Source organism: Plasmodium coatneyi, chromosome 10 (assembly GCF_001680005.1).
Source record: "Plasmodium coatneyi strain Hackeri chromosome 10, complete sequence".
Lineage (NCBI taxonomy): Eukaryota > Apicomplexa > Aconoidasida > Haemosporida > Plasmodiidae > Plasmodium > Plasmodium coatneyi.
In genome coordinates, this window is record NC_033565.1 from 1551195 (window position 1) to 1569902 (window position 18708).

Here is an 18708-nt window from a genome sequence, read left to right on the forward strand (position 1 = left end):
ATGGGGCCCTACATGAACCAGAGGAACCAGCCCATGTCCCTGTTGATCAGGAAGCTGAAGTATGACACATCGCCATCGATGGTACGAGAAAAATTTAAAAGATTTGGAGCCATCAAAGATGTGTACTTACCGATAGACTACTACACGAAGGAACCGAGAGGCTTCGGATTTGTTGAATTTTACGACCCCAAAGATGCTGAGGTAGCACTGAAAGAAATGAACGGGGCGGAGATAGATGGAAATAGAGTAGAAGTTTTTGTAGCCCAGAAGGGAAGATCAGATCCAAGAGTTATGAGATATAAAGAAAAGGGAGGAGGAGTCCCACAAGGACAATATCCCTATAGAAAATATTCAGATTATAGAAGCAGAAAAAGATACATTTCTAAATCGAATTCTAGATACAGATCCTATTCTAGAGATAAAATAAGAAGGAGAGATGATAGATCGAGGGAAAGGTTTAGGTCTAGAAATAGCTACGACAGAAGGATGGAAAGTTATAGGGATAAAAAAAGCTATTACCCTAAAAGTAGTTACAAAGAATATAGAAATAAAGATTACGACAGAAGTCGTAGTAGGAGTAGACGATCCAGGGATTATAGAAATGACAGCCCAAGATATAAAGAAAAAAGAAAGTATGATAAATACTACCGAAGTAGCAGTAGAAGAGTAAGCAGAGGAGGAGGTGCTGGAGACGATAAGTATGAACGTAAAAGTAGACATGACAGAAAGGATAATTATAAATCCAAATATGATAGTAATGATGAATATAGTGATGAAACTAGAAATTCTAGTAAACATTCAAAAAAGCAGCGTGCTTCTAAATCTATATCTTTTAATACGGATAAGGAGGAGGGCAGAAAAAAAAATGACAGTGCCAATGATAAGGATAATTCTAAGGATTGGCGCGAAAGCGAAGAGAGAGCTGATGAACATAGCAACAGGGGAGAATCTGTGAATAGCCAGGATGAGGAGTCAAGTTAGGCCGTTTTCCCACCTTCTTGGGTGTGCTGGGTTATAAAAGGGCGAGCGAGCTAATGGATGAACCGGTAAGTTTATACCCGGCGAAGTGCCCTTCATGGGGGAAGACACTGTTAGTTACCTGTGAAGGGGGCTCAGTGTGTGCGTATTACCTGTTTTACGTGGGGCTTTACACCCTGTGTTGTGAAAATGTTCATGTATATGTGTGCATGAAAGGATGCTTCAAAGCGGTTTCCATGTAACTTTTAGTGATCCCCTTCCCTTTAAACGTCTCCTTCTGAATTGCTTCCCCCCTTTTATAGAACATCTAAGAGGTTCACATTTTGTTAAGCAAGGCGTTTTCCAAAAGCATAATTTCAATTTTCAAGCATATATGCAAAAGTGAATTCGTAACTCCCGTTAGGAAAATGAGAATCTCAAGTCTTCATTCACGGGTGTTGCTGTCCTTTGCAAGTTGCGTTTCGGTGTTTACGCCTCGGCCGTCGCGCTTTGCCCGCCACAGTTCGCCAGCTACGTTTGGCCAATGACGCTTTGTTAACCACGTTTTGCCAGCTACACCTAAGCACTCGCGTTTTTCTTTCCCCTTTTTTTTTTAATTATTTTTTCTTTTGCATTCTTCATATATAATTAATAAAAAAATTTAGTCAGTAACATTTCTCATTTTCCTATCACGTTTTTTTTTTTCTTTTCCTTCTCCATTTCTCCATTATTGTGCCCCCCCAAACGATTTATTTAGTATAATGTTGTTAGTTTTTAATTATAAATATTTCAAAAAAAAAAAAAAAAAAAAGAAAAGGATTAAAATGCATTTTTAAAATACCAAACGAATGCAAAGGAAAATAAATTAAATCACGAGAAAAAAAAAGAAAAGGACAAGCACCTTGTGGAACACGCACAGGCAACCTAACTGAACGCAATATATCATACTCTATAAAACATACGTAGTACTTACAAATACACACGCAAGCACGAACACAAGCCCACGAGCAACTGCGACGCCCTTCTCTCTTGCTTCCTCTCGCATTGTAAAGACATGTATATTAACATTCCGAACAAGGCGTAATTTGATTTGGGTTAGAGAAGAAAAATCTAGGCATTAAAAAAAAAAAAATTGAACAAAAAAGAGCATGGGATGGTGTTACAAGATGTTTTTCCTTTTTTTTTTCTGTATCCACGAATTGTTTTAAAAATTTTTTCCTGTTCTTTTTTCTTTTTTTTTACATCCTTTTTCGTGACCCCACGGTGACGTGAAAAGAGAAAGAAAACGTGATAGAAGGTGGAATGGATGTTTTGCAAAATCGTGAAAAGGTTAGACACACGGCAGATAGTGACTACATGGCAAGGAAGAGGGCACATTTGAACAAGGGTCATGATGAGTGAATATGTTTGTCCACGCGATGTACTATTCGTCCTTGAAGACTTGTTGCTTCGTTGCTATGGTGAAACTTCTGCTACCCGAGCATTTCAAGTTTTTAAGAGCTGCGCTGTTATGAGGAAGTGGTGATTTTCTTTACCAGTTTCATGAAGTAACATGTGTACTTTTCGGTGTGGTTTACTTCATTTCAAGTTTTTTATTTATTTATTTATTTTTTTTTTTTTGTCACATTTCAAATTAACTGAGCATAGGGGGGGTGGTGTGTGCACATTCACCACTTGACGCTTTTTTTCCTTTCCATTTTGTTTTCCCAAAAAGTGTGGGTAATTTTTTTTTCCTGGACAGAATCCCCCTACGGAGATGTATAAACTTGCGCATGCAGCCTGCGCGGTGGCGTGCTTCCCCGCTTAACTGTGAATATAACCCTGCGTCTGTTTTTTTCCGCGGACTGTTTTTTTTTTTTTTCCTAATTCGTAAATAGGGAGATCTTCTGGAGAGTTGAACCCGAGGAAATGCCAAGGGTATGCCATAATACATTGGCTTATCCGTAGAGGATATGCTTCCACTTCGGGAACAAGGACAAGAAAATGTGTACTTTGCGGTCCCATGAAATGGTCGGAGTTGGCTGATTGTGACGGTTGCCTCCTTTATCTGAGCAAATAAAACTAAAGAAAGGATACATTTTTTACTTTTTCTTTTCCTTCTTTTTTTTTTTTGTTGTTTTTCTTCCTTTTTCACTCTTCCTTCCTTCTTTTCTGCTCTACTTTTATCTTATTCTTCCTTCATCACACCCTCTCCTCATTCCACCTAAAACCTAATTAATCACCGCGGCTAGGTGAACACCACGACGTATTGTTGTTCGCATAACATAGAAAACCTTAGGACACAACCCCCAAACCCATATTCTTACACCACTAACAGCCTTCATTCTAACACCCCTTACACCATCATTCTAACACCCCTTACACCATCATTCTAATACCCCTAACCCTTCATTCTAATACCCTTAAAACCTTCACTGTAGTACCCAACACACTTCATTCTACCACCCCTAACAACCTTCCTTATACCACCCTTAATCCTTTCATTCAATAACCCCTAACCCATTTATTCTAACACTATAACCCTTCATTCTTACACAGATAACACCCCGCCAACCTCTCATCCTTGTATCCCTAAAAACTTTTTTACCCTCTCTTAGATGATTAAACACCATTCCATATTGCTGTTCATAAAATCTAAATTCGAACTTCTATTTTCCAATTTTTCACTTATTCTCCACACATCACACCTATTTTCCACCTTACCTTAACCGGGAACCCACTTTACCTTAACGCAGAACCCACTTTATCCTTAACCCGAGACCCACTTTATCCTTAACCCGAGACCCACTTTATCCTTAACCCGAGACCCACTTTATCCTTAACCCGAGACCCACATTACCTTAACCCCGATTTCACATTCCCTTCACCCTGAAACTTAAAGCACAAATCCTGAAACTCTAAATCCTCAAACCTCAAACCTCAACACTGAAACCCTGAACCCTAAAACATGAACACCCAACTCTAAACCCTAATCTCTTAACTCTAATTACTATGCCCTAAGGATTAAAGCCTAAATCCCCAAAATTGAACTCCGGACAATCAAAACCCTAAATCATTAACCCTGTCCAACATCTAAAAAGTGAACCCTGAACCCTAAAACCTAAACCCTATAACATAAAGGATAAATTACAAAACCTTCACTCTAAACACTATATCCTAAATCCTCAACCCTAAACCCTGAACCCTTAACCCTAAATCGTAAGCCCAACAGCTTGAACCCTGAACCTGATACCCTAAAACCTAAAGACTAAAAATAAAAGCGTACAAAACAAAAAAGGAAGGTGAAATAAAATAAAAAAGAAAAAAAAAAAAGAAGAAAAGAAAAATTGAAGGAGGGAAGGGAATTGAGTGGGATGGTGCAATTAGGTGTTGTTAGTGGTCTCGGAAGGATGGTTGTAAGAATGAAAGGTTAAGCGTTGGTAAAATGAAAGGTTAGGTGTGTTAGAATGATGATTCAGGGTGTTGGAGAGGGTTTGAGGATATATGGAAACCGGGTTAATGGTATGGTGGGACCGCGGTTATGGGAAAGTGGGTCTCGGGTTAAGGATAAAATGGGTCTCGGGTTAAGGATAAAGTGGGTCTCGGGTTAAGGATAAAGTGGGTCTCGGGTTAAGGATAAAGTGGGTCTCGGGTTAAGGTTAAAGTGGGTCTTGGGTTAAGGATAAAGTGGGTCTCGGGTTAAGGATAAAGTGGGTCTCGGGTTAAGGTAAAGTGGGACAGATTTCAGGATCCCGAGATAGAGGTTGAAAGTTCAGGTTTCGGTTTTAGGGTGGAAGGATTTGTTCCTAAGGAAGATGTTCCTAAGGAGAGTGTTTCACGTTCAGTTTCCGGGTTTAGGGAGAATGACTTTCTTCCTAAGGAAGGTGTTCCTAAGGAACAGGTTCCAAGTTTAGATTGCGGGTTTAGGGAGGAAGACTCTGTTGCTTAGGGAAGTCTTCCTGAGGTTGATGTTCCTAAGGAAGAGGTTCCAAGTTCAGGGTTCCGGATTTTGGGGTGTAGTAAATATATGAATTTTTTTTTGGTTTTGATTTTGTATTGTATGAAAGTGTTCACATGTTAATGTGTAATCAATATAAGTGAAAAAAAAATTTTTCCTACTTTATTTTGATCTGTTTGGTAAATTTCTTTTACTTAGGATTTAAAATGCTCATTTATTTTGTTACAAATTTTTATGTCCATAATTTTTTCTGTTTTTATAATTTATTTTCCTTTCTAAGTTCTAATTATGTATTTTTGAAAAGGTGTTCCAAATTGTGCGCGGGTTCGCGAAGGTTCTCTTGGAGATGTTTCGCCCTGCCTCCTTTTATGGTTATACACATCTGTTAGATGCACAGTTCTCACAAAATGGGAATAACAGTTTCTGCATAAAGGAGATAAAACGTTGCGTCTTCCGCTTTATTTTACTATAATTTAGGTATAATATTAGTCGAAAAAAAGTTAGCCAAAAAAAGAAAAAATGTCCTAATATAAATTTGTCACAGAAAATTGTCAAAAAAGAAAAGGAAGGGGCTCACTTCTTTTTCATTTATTTGATAAAATGAATACGTACAACACTTCGCAGAGTATATGATACCTACTTTTGTATTCATACTCCCCTTTTTTTATTACGCATTTTCAGTTCGCTTTTTTGTTGTACAGTGAGCCTAAGCAGAGCGCGCAGATATAAAAGGTATTTAATAACATGAGGTAAGTATATGTAAGCACACTCGGAACGCACTGATGGTTTGTTCCCATTTTCGTGTCCGCGAGAAAAATATTGTACATTCTTTGGTAGTGCAGATGAATTAAGGAATAAAGGTTTCGCTGCGGATTATATAAAGGGGCAAATGGAAAAAAGAGTACCTTGGACACTGCTCAAAAAAGGGGAAAGTGCAGGCGAGGAATTGTACAATAATTGTATAAAATGTGTATGGCCGTGAAATGGGACTATTTTGATAAAGGCTTGTAGAGCCAAGTTTGGGCACCTGGCAAACTTCCCAAAATAGGTGTACTTGTTCCCGACACATATATGTACAATTTTCTCAAAACGTAGCGAAATTATACAGTTTGTCATTTTGGACATTTTTGATGTAAAGTATATGTACTTTTATAGGTTGTGCAACAACAACCCATGTACATTTTTTGTCGGATGTTGGCCATTTTGGACATTTTGCCACGATTCCTTTTACATTTTTTCTCCTTTTGGTGGCTTACCAATTATGCAGCCCCCCCAAAAATGATGGTCATTAAAAAAGGAGTCATTTCCAAACACGCAAACTTGAACTGTTTCACTTTCAAAAATTTCCATTTGTACAATTCTGACCGCTTCAACGTGAACAAACGTTGGATTGTACACATATCCTAGATGGGGATCTTTTTTCAGCGTAAAATGTTCAGAAGGTTTTTACTTTACAAGTAAATTTCCAATATACAGTAAAAACTCTTTTGCAATTTTTTTTCCAACTTTATAATTGTAAAAAGAAGAGAACCATGATTTTGATAATGTCATTCATTCTATTTTCAAGTTCTTTGTCTCCTTTGATTATCTTGATCAGATCCTTCAGGGGCCCTTCCGTTGAATTAAAATATTCTTCTATATCGGGGCGACATTGGCAATCTCCCGGATGAGCTTGCGTGCCATTGGGGGATGCGTCTTTTCCTTCCTGGGCTGCTTTTTCGACTTCTTCTCCCTCCTGCGCTTCACCTTGCAGCTGCTGCCCCTCCTCCTCCCCATCATCATAGTCGTCATCATCGTCTCCATCGTCGTCTTCCTCCTGCTCCTCTTCTTCATCAACATCATCTTCCACTTCCATCGTCTGCACCTCCTCTTCTACTTCCTCATTCTTACCATTTACCTTATCAGCATCCTGTGATGATATTTCCACAGGCTCCAGGACGTGCTGATTGGTTATCTTCAAAGATTCGTGCGCTGTTTTATTTTTTTCTTCCTTCGCTTCATCCGTAAATTTTGTAATATCCTCCGTTGTTTGTTTCATTACTTCTTTATTGCTGTCCTCGTCTTTCTGTTTTTGCGCGCTTGTTGGATGTTCACTTTCAGAGGGAGCTCCTTCCTCTGGTATTCCATTCCTCGCTTTGTTTTTATTCACATTTAGAATTTTACCCCATACAGCCCCATTTTTCTGCATGTATAAATTTAAAAGAGAAATGAAAATGGTGATCCTGAGGAATTGCCTCATTCTAAAACAGTGCGTTAAAATGGTGGAACCTAACTATTTTAAACCAATTTAAAAAAGTGGAAAATCTAAGGGGATCCGACTATGGGAAAGCCATTCCTTGGATTCAATTTTTTTCTTCTTTTCCCAGAAGGGGACGCTTAATATTATCGGATAAGTAAAAGTTTAAGTTTGCCAGATTTTAGGATCACACACCAAGGGGAAAGCATACATATATTTAAGTCAGCTAAGTGAAATAAACAGAGTATGACACAAGGTTGAGAAAAAAAAAAAAAAATTCTCAGTGCGTTAAGGATCAATAGATGATATTAATTTTGTTAATGCCACTTAAATGTATGTTTCAGTCCCTGCGCATGCACACGTGTTATATACGGATGTATATTACGTACACATTTATGTATGTGTTCCTTTTTGTTCCCACTCATTGCCTGCAGTTGTTCGTTCCATTTTCACCCTCAGGAAGACTCAACTAAGAACTTGTCTGGTTGTCGGAGAGCAAAAAAAAAAAAGCTTCGCGCTTCTTGCGGAAGGAGGCTCATCGGCTTTATTGTGTGATAAATATATTTATCTGAAGGACCTTTCAATGATCCATGTGAAATGCACTTTTATTTAACGGCCCAAGGTAAGCGGAAAATAAAATAAAAAATAGAATAAAACAGAATAATACATACACCTAGAATGTCTCAACTAGGAGTAATTTCTGGAGTAGTTCATAGGTGGGCCACAAATCAGTGTCTACCCAGTAAATGTGCTTTATTCTATTAGCACCTTTTGAGGAAGAAATTTTTTTTTTTTTAAATACTAAAAGGGGACGCACCTCCGTGTGTCATTATGTGCAGACAAAATCGTGGCATTCTTTATTTCTATTTCTCTTTTTTAAATTATGAGCATGAAAAAATTTTCCCAGTTGATTAAATTTGTGTCAGGTTATAGGTATCAAAAAGGGAGTATGAATCCACTATGCTCAAGTGCCGAGTGTGGGAAAGAATTTCCTTAACAGAGTTTTTTTCTCGAAAACAATTTTGTACAAACAAAAGTTTCTCCCTGTGCGCTTCTCCAATGTGATATTTCTCAGTGATCATCATTGTGCGCTTAATATAACTCACCATTGGTGATTGGAAATAGCATAAGAGAGAATGACATGGTATTGGGGTTGACTAGCTGGAGGCTATCTATCCCATGAGGTGAACATACATGTGATGTTACCCCATTTTGAGATTAATTTATTCCATTTAGAGAGGGGGTGGAAATACACATAACTATATTTTAAGGAGACGTAGTTGTCTCATTAGTTGTTGACTCTACTAAGCAGAGTAAAACGGAAAATGCAATCATGCACATTGCAGGGGGGGGGATTTTCATCATGGCATTTTGATAGGTCTACACATGACATGTTACATTTATGGGCAAATAAAAATCAGTGCGTGTTATGTTTAACATTTTTTTTCCTTTTTTATCCTGTAATGGGCGTAGAAACAAGTACAGAATGGCACAAAAAGGATGCTTTTTTTTTTTTTTTCTTCCCTCATTATTTCATCATTTTTGCGGGTACGGCACCTCAGCATTGTACGTTCAGCCTTTTCCTTTCACCAACGCGTCAGGTTAACTTTACCAGAATTTAAAAAAATTGACAAACGCTTTAATTTTACTTATAAAAAATTGCACCACATTATAAAATACATTCGTTTGTTTCTGTTGAAGACTTTCGAACTCAGCCTGCTGTCCTTGTTCTTGGCCCTTTTCTGCCTCTGCGGTTCCTTCCTTTAAGCTTTTTTCTTCGTAGTGCGAATTTGACTTGCTTCCCGCGGATTCCTCGATTGCTTCTTTCGCCACTTTGCCTCCTGATGTGGGTTGGGGGGTGGCCGGAGCTCCGTTTACCTTTGTAGCATTCCCCGCTGGAGTCGCTACTTTTGCGGCAGGCGTTACTTCAAGTTTTGCTGCTACCGCTGGTGACTGTTTGTTCTTGTCTCGCTTTTTCAAATCCTCCTTTTTCGGCTTCAAATTTACTGGAATTGGGATTTTCATTTTGGCCAACTCGGATGCTTCGGAATTCTTTCCGGCATCATTCAGTGCTTCTATTGCGCTTTCTTTTGCCAGTTTGGCCGCAAATTCTGTTAATTTCTTCGCATTTTCCGCTTGAGCCATTGCTTGGTTTGCCTCTGTTACAGTTTTGGCCGCTTCAGCTCTCTTGGCAGCCTTCATAGCATCGTCCTTCCCTCTTTCTGCGTCTCTCGCTGTCAGAATGGCATCCACTTTAGACTCTGACGCTATTTGCCCCTCTGAAATGTTGCCCAAAAATTTGATTACCGTTTGAGACGCTTTGGATGCCAAGTCCTCTAACATTTTTGCCTCTTCAGCGAATAACTCTGCTTTTTCAACTATTTCTTCTATCTGCTTTTTTTCGTTTTCGTTTTGTGCTTCCATGAGTAGATCCGCTTCTTCCTCCTTCGTTTTTCCTGTTTTTTCATTATTCCCATTTTGCTCATTTGGGTTATTCTCTGAGTTGTTGCCACCACCGCCGTTGTTCATATCAGCATTATTTTTGCCATGAGATGGATGCTCGATCCTAAGGTTAGGTGTCCTGCCATTGCTTATTTCATTCTTTACCACGCTATGCTGGAGCATATAAAAATTAAGGAAAAATATAAAAAGAGAAAAACTCCAAATGCGCTTCATTATGTATATGTCTATATGTGTATAATTTTTTTTTAAAAAAAAAAAAGGAAAGTGACCTCTTTCGATATGGATGAAACAAAGCAAGAGGTGAGCACTTGGGGTGCTATTTCACAAGACGTATTTTTGCTTCAAGAGGAAATTATCTTTCCCTTTCTGTTTCGTTTATCTTTCCTATGTGTCTATATAATAGAACAAATTGAATTGGTAAAAAATAACTGCGCTGAGAGCGGAAACAGCAAAAATGGAAAGGTGCCAGTTGTTACTATAAAATGTACACATCAGAAAAAGTTAATCCTTAACTGCGACTTTTAAATCGTCCTTTTGAGTGGCACATTGGAAAGTGCAACGTGAAAAATGTAGATGAAAAATGTAGATGAAAAATGTAGTTAAAAAAATGTAGGTGCAAATTGTAAATTAAAATGTGTAAATTAAAAATTGCAGGTTCTAATCGGAGGGGCAGAACGGACAAGTTAAAATGGCAACGACATTGTTCCTTTGAATCGCATGCGGTCCACGGTGCAGCAACATTGGAGAAGCGACGGAAAAAAAAAAAATATATATATATATATATAAGTATATATGTAATAATATAATGTGTACATATCCGAAGTGCGAACAACACTTTTAAATGGTTACATGTAGTGATCCCTTGCGCGTGGAGAATGCACCTCTTAAATGATATTAATTCTTCCGTCAATGCCCCCATTTTATGTATATTTTTTCCAATAATATTGTGTGCGTGTTCAATAGACATTTTTAACGGGTTCGTTTTGCCCCCTCACAGTATGCGTAAAGGCGTGGTATTACATGTGCGAGGCGGGACGAGGAAGAAGAAAAACATATACACGTAGTAACATCTGAAAGAAAAAAGTTTCTATGACTTTTTTTTGTTTTTTTTTTTTTTTTATTTTACACAAAGTTGAAGTCACTTATTTTACATAAAGAGATATTTTTACCTAAATGGTGTACAAAAATTGGGGGGAACCACAGACAGACGGGTCAGATTTTCCCCTAGCGGTTGCACAGAAACCTACGGGGAATTTTTCGCCTGAATTTTTTTTTTTGGCCCAGTTGTAGAGGGAATTGCCCATCGTTTGGTAACTACCCTGTTTTGTTTACATTGTTTCGCAAAGAAAAAATAGAAAAGTATAAAATGGAAAAATGGAAAACTACACGAAAAAAAAAAATTTAAATAAATTTTAAAAAAAATACGAGAGGACTCATTATTACTTCGCGTAGCTCTTCAGCAGAACCGCAAAAATGGAGTTCCTCTGACGCTTCCTTCTTGTAGACAAAACGAAAAAAGGTACCATTATAATAATCCGTTAAAACGCGGTAAGACAACCACTTTTACGTACATATAAGTACATATGCGCAACCGCAGATGCCACATGGTACATTACTTCCTGTAATAGAAATGTCTTCTTTCGACATACCGAAGGATATCTTTTCTGCACTTTTGCAGTTTCTCTGTTTTTGTCACATTGTCCTTAGGGGTACCAAGTTTGGAGGAAACTTCCCCCGTTGCTTCCTCCAAGAGCAGTCGCGTCAGTGGCTTTTTTCGGAGTCTCCCCTTTTAATTGCTTTTCCCCTCGGAAGAGGCTACTCCATCGTTTTTCTAAGAATAAATGTAGCTATCTTCGAGTCAGTTTTTAAAGCAGTAGAGGGGCACATACCTGACGGTATTGCTTACAAACGTGAAATATTTCACTAGCAATTCTTTACAAGTCCAAAATGAACTGATTCAAATCTTTTGCGAAATCCTTGAGCGTGTCTAGGACTCCCGTATCCCCGTCAAGTGTGTTCATTATATTTTTGGTTATTTGGTCAGCTTTTTTTTTTAAGTCCATAAGATCCTTATTGTTGTCTGCGAGGAGCGCTTGGGCTTTGCTATCACTTAATGGTTTGTTACCCTGTTCTGGGGATTGCACACTTGAATTTTGTTCTTCATGCGTAGTGTCACTAGGGGACGTGCTACCTCCCATTTGTTCTCCTTCCTGGTTTACTTTCTCTGACGCTCCTTCGTCTGCCTCTGATTTGTTTGTCGCTTCTTCTTCAACTTCTTCCTCTTCTTCTTCGAACTCTTCCTGTTCCTCTTCTTCCAACTCTTCATTGTCTAATTCTTGTTGATCGAACTCACCTTCGTTTCCTTCCTGAACGTCTGATGTTGTTTCATCTTCTTCTTCAGGATCGTCTTCTTTATTTCCGTGATCTTCGACTTCCTGTGCTACCTCTTCATTTTTATCTATTATGTTATGACTTTCCTCTGCAGATGTGTCCAATGGTTCTAAGACGTCTTGCTTTATCAGTTTCAGATATTCGAATTCTATTTTCTGTACAGATGTTTTTGCTTGTTTTTGTGCTTTTTGGGAAGCATCTATTGCTTTGATTGCTTCTGCTTTCGCTTCTTCTGGCGTATTTGCTTTTTTTGCCTTCTCTGCTGCAGCGTTTGCTTTTTCTGCTTCAATTGTTACTTTCTGTAGTTCCTCTTCAGCTATCTTTTCTGCCACTTCCGCTATTTCTTTCTCTACTGTTGATGCTTCAGATTCCTTCACTTTTGTTGCTAGCTCTTTTATTTTTTGTTCCTCTTTTTTTACATCCTCCAGTGCTTTATATGCTTCTGCTTTTAATGCATCTGCTGCTACGCTTGCTGCCTTTAGCGCTTCTTCTTTTGCACTTTTTGCTGCATCCGCTGCTTGTTGCGCCTCTAAAGCTTTCTGTTTTGCACCGGATACTGAATTTTCTGTTAGTACGTACTCTGCTGAAATTACTTCCTTTACTAATCTTTCTGCTTTGTCTAGTTCTTGTTTTGCATTTTCTGCTTCTATTTTAGCCTTCTCCTTTGCACTATTAGAATTATCTGCTATTCCTACTGCTTCTGCTCTTTGCTCAGCCTTTTTTGCTTCTTCCAATTCTTTTTTTGCTTCCTCTTTTGCTACTTCTGCTTTTGCTACTGCAGCTGCTAATTCTGCTTTTATTCTTTCTTTATTCGCACTTTCTTCTGCATGCTTAGCCTTGGTAGATTCTTCTTTTGCTTTTTGTACTGTTGTTGCCTTCTGTGCTTCTTCGACTGCACTTTTTGCTTCAGCGGCATGTTTCCTTGCTCTGTGTAATGCTTCGTCTGCTCGCTTACTTGCTAATGTTGCCATGTTTACGGCTTTGTTTGTACCATTTATTTTACTGCTTGCCTCCTTTGCTTCCTTTTGTGCTACTTCTGCTACTTGTGCAGATATTTCTGCTTTTGTTTTTGATACTTCTGCTTTTGATCGTTCCAATGCTATTTTCGCTTTATCTTCTGCTTGTTGAGCACTTGTTTCAGCATTTTTTGCTTTTTCCAGGGCTTTTTCCGCTATTCCTTTTTGTTTTACTGTTTCTTCTTTATTAGCGTTTGCTCCTTTTGCTGCCTCTACAGCTGCATCTGCTTCCCCTTTTGCATCTGTAGCTTGTTGTAAGGCTTCTTTTATTTTTTCTTCGCTTTCTTTTATTTCCTTCGCTGCATCTTGATTAACTTGAGAACCTTGAGTCGCTTGAGAATCTTGATCTGCTTCTATTGTTCCTTCTTTAGCTTGTGCCGCTCCTTTGGTTTGTGTTTCAGTGTCTTCTGATTTTTGTTCTACCTCTTCTTCCGCTTTTTCATTATTTGGTTGCAATACGGATTCTTCTTCTTGTGCCTCAACTACTTTTTCCTCAGATTGTCCTGATAATCCTTCCTCTGTTGCTTCTACTTTGGAATTTCCCCCAACTGTGCCATTCAGATAATCAGCATTTTCTCCATTTAAATTATTTCCCCCATTGTGTAAGGTGCCATTTTTTATTGACCATCCATTTCTTAAGCTGGCCTTCTCAGCATTTACAGTCGCACACTTTTGAGCATCTTGGATGTGCAGATACCAAAATACAGAAATGATGTAAAGGGTAATTTTCAAATTGGACTTCATTTTTTGCGAAAGAGAAACTTTAACATTTTAAAGATTGCCAAAAAGGGTGTAAAATAATTGTGTAGTTTTAAAAACAGTTTTAACCGTATTCTTCATTTACATTTTTTTTTTTTTCTTTGCGAGACCGTTTGAGTAAATTTCAAATTAAAAAGTGAAAATGAGGGGAGGAAAAAAATATACTTGATATGATACACTAACTTTCAGTTAGCAAAATGTACCCGTGCTAAGACTGTCCAGAGGTGAAGAAAGGTGGAGAATAACTGCGCAGAACTAACCTGCTAAGAAAAAATGCATATTAATCTTTTAAGGAGGACAAAAAATACGAGTCACCTGGGAAATTACTTTCCTTTTGCTCGTGATCAAATTTTTTTTTTTTTCCATTTTTAATTTTGCACAAAGTGGAAGTCACTTATTGTGTTTATTCAGCACAGTTCATTTCACGTGACTGCAGAATAACGTGGGGAATACGAAAGAAAGGAGCATGCATTGTTTAAGTGAAGCGGCATTCTGTTACGGTAATTTCCTTTCCATTATGTTTGATCTTAGAATTTTTTTCTCATTAAGCAAAGGTGTCATTTTCTAGTGGAACGTACAAAAATGAAAATGGGTGTGTCACGAAAGTGCCTCTTCATTTTGGAAAATTCTGAAAAAAAAAAAGTTGTCTCATTTTAAAGTGTACGGAGTGTAAAAAAAAAAAAAAAAAAAAATGGAGCTAAACTGTGCATCAATGACCGCACAAAAAATAGAACGTTCCAATAATTTTCCCTTTAAAAATAAACTCATGTAATAATATGAGCAAAGAAACTAACGCATAATAACATGCCTCAATCATTGCTAAGGGTGTGTAACCCTGTAAACACCTGACCTCTTTCAGTGTATTCTCCCAGCAGGTGATAACACCTTTACATAACATTGCACACTAAGTGTGGCACCATGCAGAAGTAGGATACAAAAATTAAAATAAAAATTCTGGGTGTTTTTAGAAGAATACAAAAATTACTCCAAATCGGAGTATAGTTTACGATAAAAAAAATAAAAAAATAAAAAATGGGTCTATTGTTGAAATAGTAATAACTTTTTTACTGTTAAAAATGTTATTAACGTACATAAATTTTTTATGCAGTCCATTGGAAATGTCATCATCCATCCTTACCTCATTGTAGCTATTAGGGCTTTGCAATGCATATCACTCACGAAAGGTAACATTTCCCTCTTACCATTGTTCCTTACTTTTAAAACAATGGGCCACGTTTCGCTTCAAATACTACTACATAACATAATCTTGGATCCTATCAAACACCGTTCTGAAGAGGCCGCTTTCTGTTATATATGTTTGGTTAGTAGTATTATGCGTTCCTGAAAGTAATTCATGAACCACCTCGTCATCTACTACTTGTTCGCTTTTTTGTGTTTCGCCTGTGTCCTTTTCTTTTGACCTTGCATCACCTCGCAGTGCCTGTGCTTGTACTGTTGGTTCTCCTTCTTCTGCAGGATCGTTTTCTTTATTTCCGTGAACTTCGACTTCCTGTGTCACTTCTTCATTTTTATCCACTACGTCATCACCTTCATCATCAGATGTGTCCGATGATTCTAATATGTCTTGCATTATCACTTTTAAGTATTCAAATTGTGTTTTATATATAGATATTCTCGCTTTTTTTTGTGCCTTTTTAGAAGCGTCTATTGCTTTAGTTGCTTCTGCTTTCGCTTCTTCTAGCTTATTTGCTTTTTTTGCCTTCTCTGCTGCAGCGTTTGCTTTTTCTGCTACACATTTTACTTTCTTTATTTCAGTTTCAGCAACCTCTCTTGCCACTTCAGCTGCTCTTTTCTCTACTTCTAATACTTCCGGTTCCTTTGCTTTCGTTGCTAACTCCTTTATTTTTTGATCCTCTTTTTTTATATCCTCCAGCGCTTTATATGCTTCTGCTTTTGCAGCTTCCGCTTTTGTTATTTCCGCTGCTGTCTGAGCTTTTTGGGAAGCATCTAATGCTTTGATTGCTTCTGCTCTCGCTTCATCCAGCGTATTTGCTTTTTTTGCCTTCTCTGCTGCAGCGTTTGCTTTTTCCGCTTCACTTGTTACTTTCTTTAGTTCCGCTTCCGCTACCTGTCCTGCCAAATCAACTACTTTTGATGCTTCAGGTTCTTCTACTTCTGCAGCTAGCTCTTTTATTTTTAGTTCCTCCCTTTTTACATCCTCCAGCGCTTTATATGCTTCTGCTTTTGCTGCTTCCGCCCTTGTTATTTCTGCTGCTGTCTGTGCTTTTTGGGAAGCATCTATTGCTTTGATTGCTTCCGTTTTCGCTTCTTCTAGCGTATTTGCTTTTTTTACCTTCTCTGCTGCAGCGTTTGCTTTTTCTGCTTCACTTCTTACTTTCTTCAGTTCCGCTTCCGCTACATTTTTCGATACTTCTACTACATGTGATGCTTCCGGTTCCATTGCTTTCGTTGCTAGCTCTTTTATTTTTTGTCCCTCCTTTTTTATATGCTCCAGTGCTCTATATACTTCCGCTTTTGCAGCTTCCGCTTTTGTTATTTCTGCTGCTGTCTGTGCTTTTTGAGAAGAACTTATTGCTTTTATTGCTTCTTCTTTCGCTTCATCCAGCGTATTTACTTCTTTTGCACTGTCTGCTGCAGCATTAGCTTTTTCTGCTTCAATTGTTACTTTCCGTAGTTCCTCTTCAGCTAACTTTACTGCCACTTCTACTACTTCTGATGCTTCAGGTTCTTCTACATGTGTAGCTAGCTCTTTTATTTTTTGCTCCTCTTTTCTTACATCCTCTAGAGCTCCATATACTTCTGCTTTTGCTGCTTCGACTTTGGTTATTTCTGCCGCTTTTTGTGCTTCTATAGAAGCATCTACTGCTTTGATTGCTTCTGCTTTCGCCTCTTCTGGCGTATTTGCTTTTTTTGCCTTCTCTGCTGCAGCGTTTGCTTTCTCTGCTTCACTTGTTACTTTTTTTAGTTCAGCTTCCGCTACCTTTCCTGCCACATCAACTACTTTTGATGCTTCAGGTTCTTTTACTTTTTTTGCTAGTTCCTTTATTTTTCGTTCCTCTTTTTTTATATCTTCCAGTGCTTTATATACTTCTGCTTTTGCAGCTTCTGCTTTTGTTATTTCAGCTGCTGTCTGTGCTTTTTGGGAAGCATCTACTGCTTTGATTGCTTCTGCTTTCGCCTCTTCTGGCGTATTTGCTTTTTTTGCCTTCTCTGCTGCAGCGTTCGCTTTCTCTGCTTCACTTGTTACTTTTTTTAGTTCCTCTTCAGCTAACTTTACTGCCACATCAACTACTTCTGATGCTTCCGCTTCTTCTACTTTTATAGCTAGTTCTTTTATTTTTTGTTCCTCTTTTTTTATATCTTCCAGTGCTTTATATACTTCTGCTTTTGCAGCTTCTGCTTTTGTTATTTCTGTTTCCATTAATGCTTCATTCTTTACGTTCGTAGCTTCCTTTGATAACGTTACTGCATTATTTGCTTTTTCCTTCACGATTTCTTCTTTTTTTGGTATTTCTTCTGGATCCACTATTGCTTCTGCTATAGCAGAATCCGCTTCCTTTTCAGCTTCTGTAGCTATATCAGCTGCCGTAGTTGCAGTTTTCTTTGCTGCTTCCTTAGCTTCGGTGACATTTGGTCCACCTTCGTATTGCTCCGCTTCTGTTTTAGTCTTTAATGCAGTTTCCTTTGTTTCCTGTGCTTGTACCTTTGCGTCCTCTGCTTTCAATACGTGTGTCGCTACACTTGCTGCTTTTATCGCTAGTTCCTTTGCAATTTTTGCTGCATTTGCTACTTGTTGTACTTCTACTGCTTTTTGTTTTGCCTCGTCCACTGAATCCTCCTTTGGTATGTACTCTGCTGAACTTATTTCCTTTGCTAATTTTTCTGCTTTCTCTAATTGTTCTTTTGCCTTTTGAGCTTCTATTTTTGCCTTTGTTTTTGCGTTATTAGCACTATTTGCCATTCCTGCAGTTTCCGCTTCGTCCTTAGCCTTTACAGCTTCTTCCTTTGCTCTCTTGGCTTCCTCTTTTGCTACTTCTGCCTTTGCTACTGCAGCTGCTAATTCTGCCATTATTCTTTCTTCATTAGCACTTTCTTCTGCATGTATCGCCTTGGTACATTCTTCTTTTGCTTTCTGTACTGTTGTCGCTTTTTTTGTTTCTTCTGCTATGTTTATTGCTCTAGCAGCATGTTTTCTTGCTCTGTCTAATGCTTCATCTGCTCGTTTACTTGCTAATGTTGCCATGTTTACAGCTTTGTTCGTATCAGTTATTTTAGTGCTGACCTCCTCTGCTTCCCTTTGTGCTACTTCTGCTACTTGTGCAGATATTTCTGCTTTTGTTTTTGAAGCTTCTGCTTTAGTTATTTCTGTTTGTATTAATGCTACATTCTTTACTTTCTCAGCCTCCTTTGATAAATGTATTGCATTATTTGCTTTTTCCTTCACGATTTCTTTCTTTTTCGGTATTTCTTCTGGATCCACCATAGCTTCTGCTATAGCAGAATCTGCTTCCTTTTCCGCTTCTGCAGCTATATCAGCAGCAGTAGTTGCAGTTTTCTTTGCTGCTTCCTTAGCTTCTGTAACATTAGGTCCACCTTCGTATATTTCCGCTTCTGTTTTACTCTTTAATGCAGTTTCTTTTGTTCGCTGTGCTTCTATCTTTGCATTTTCTGCTTTCACTACATGTGTTGCTACACTTGCCGCTTTAATCGCTAGTTCCTTTGCAATTTTTGCTGCATTGGCTGCTTGTTCGGCTTCTACTGCTTTTTGTTTTGCCTCGTGAACGGAATCCTCTGTTATTATGTACTCTGCAGAACTTACTTCCTTTGCTAATGTTTCAGCCTTGTCTAATTTTTCGATGGCCTTTTCAGCTTCTATTTTTGCCTTTGTTTTTGCGTTATTAGCACTATTTGCCATTCCTACACTTTCAGCTACTTCCTTAGCCTTTACAGCTTCTTCTTTTGCTCTC

At 38.2% G+C, this 18708-nt stretch overlaps 4 protein-coding genes across 4 annotated transcripts; 1 reads left to right on the forward strand and 3 right to left on the reverse strand.

Annotated features, from left to right (window-relative positions):
* PCOAH_00031410 (Arg-rich splicing factor) lies at window positions 1-1718 on the forward strand (the record flags this gene model as incomplete). The annotated part of the gene is made up of 2 exons (XM_020059941.1): window positions 1-976; window positions 1281-1718. 2 exons carry the CDS (start codon window positions 1-3, stop codon window positions 1361-1363), a joined length of 1059 nt encoding a protein of 352 aa, XP_019915194.1.
* A 4683-nt stretch (window positions 1719-6401) lies between these two features.
* On the reverse strand, window positions 6402-7133 carry PCOAH_00031420 (Uncharacterized protein; the record flags this gene model as incomplete). The annotated part of the gene is made up of 1 exon (XM_020059942.1): window positions 6402-7133. One exon carries the CDS (start codon window positions 7131-7133, stop codon window positions 6402-6404), a length of 732 nt encoding a protein of 243 aa, XP_019915290.1.
* Window positions 7134-8738: 1605 nt separating this feature from the next.
* On the reverse strand, window positions 8739-9755 carry PCOAH_00031430 (Uncharacterized protein; the record flags this gene model as incomplete). Its single annotated transcript, XM_020059943.1, has 1 exon — window positions 8739-9755. The coding sequence occupies one exon, from the start codon at window positions 9753-9755 to the stop codon at window positions 8739-8741; it is 1017 nt and encodes a 338-aa protein (XP_019915382.1).
* Window positions 9756-11527: 1772 nt separating this feature from the next.
* Window positions 11528-17984, reverse strand: PCOAH_00031440 (Merozoite surface protein 3; the record flags this gene model as incomplete). The annotated part of the gene is made up of 5 exons (XM_020059944.1): window positions 11528-12406; window positions 13217-13738; window positions 15261-15707; window positions 16560-17087; window positions 17736-17984. 5 exons carry the CDS (start codon window positions 17982-17984, stop codon window positions 11528-11530), a joined length of 2625 nt encoding a protein of 874 aa, XP_019915482.1.
* Window positions 17985-18708: the final 724 nt, after the last annotated feature.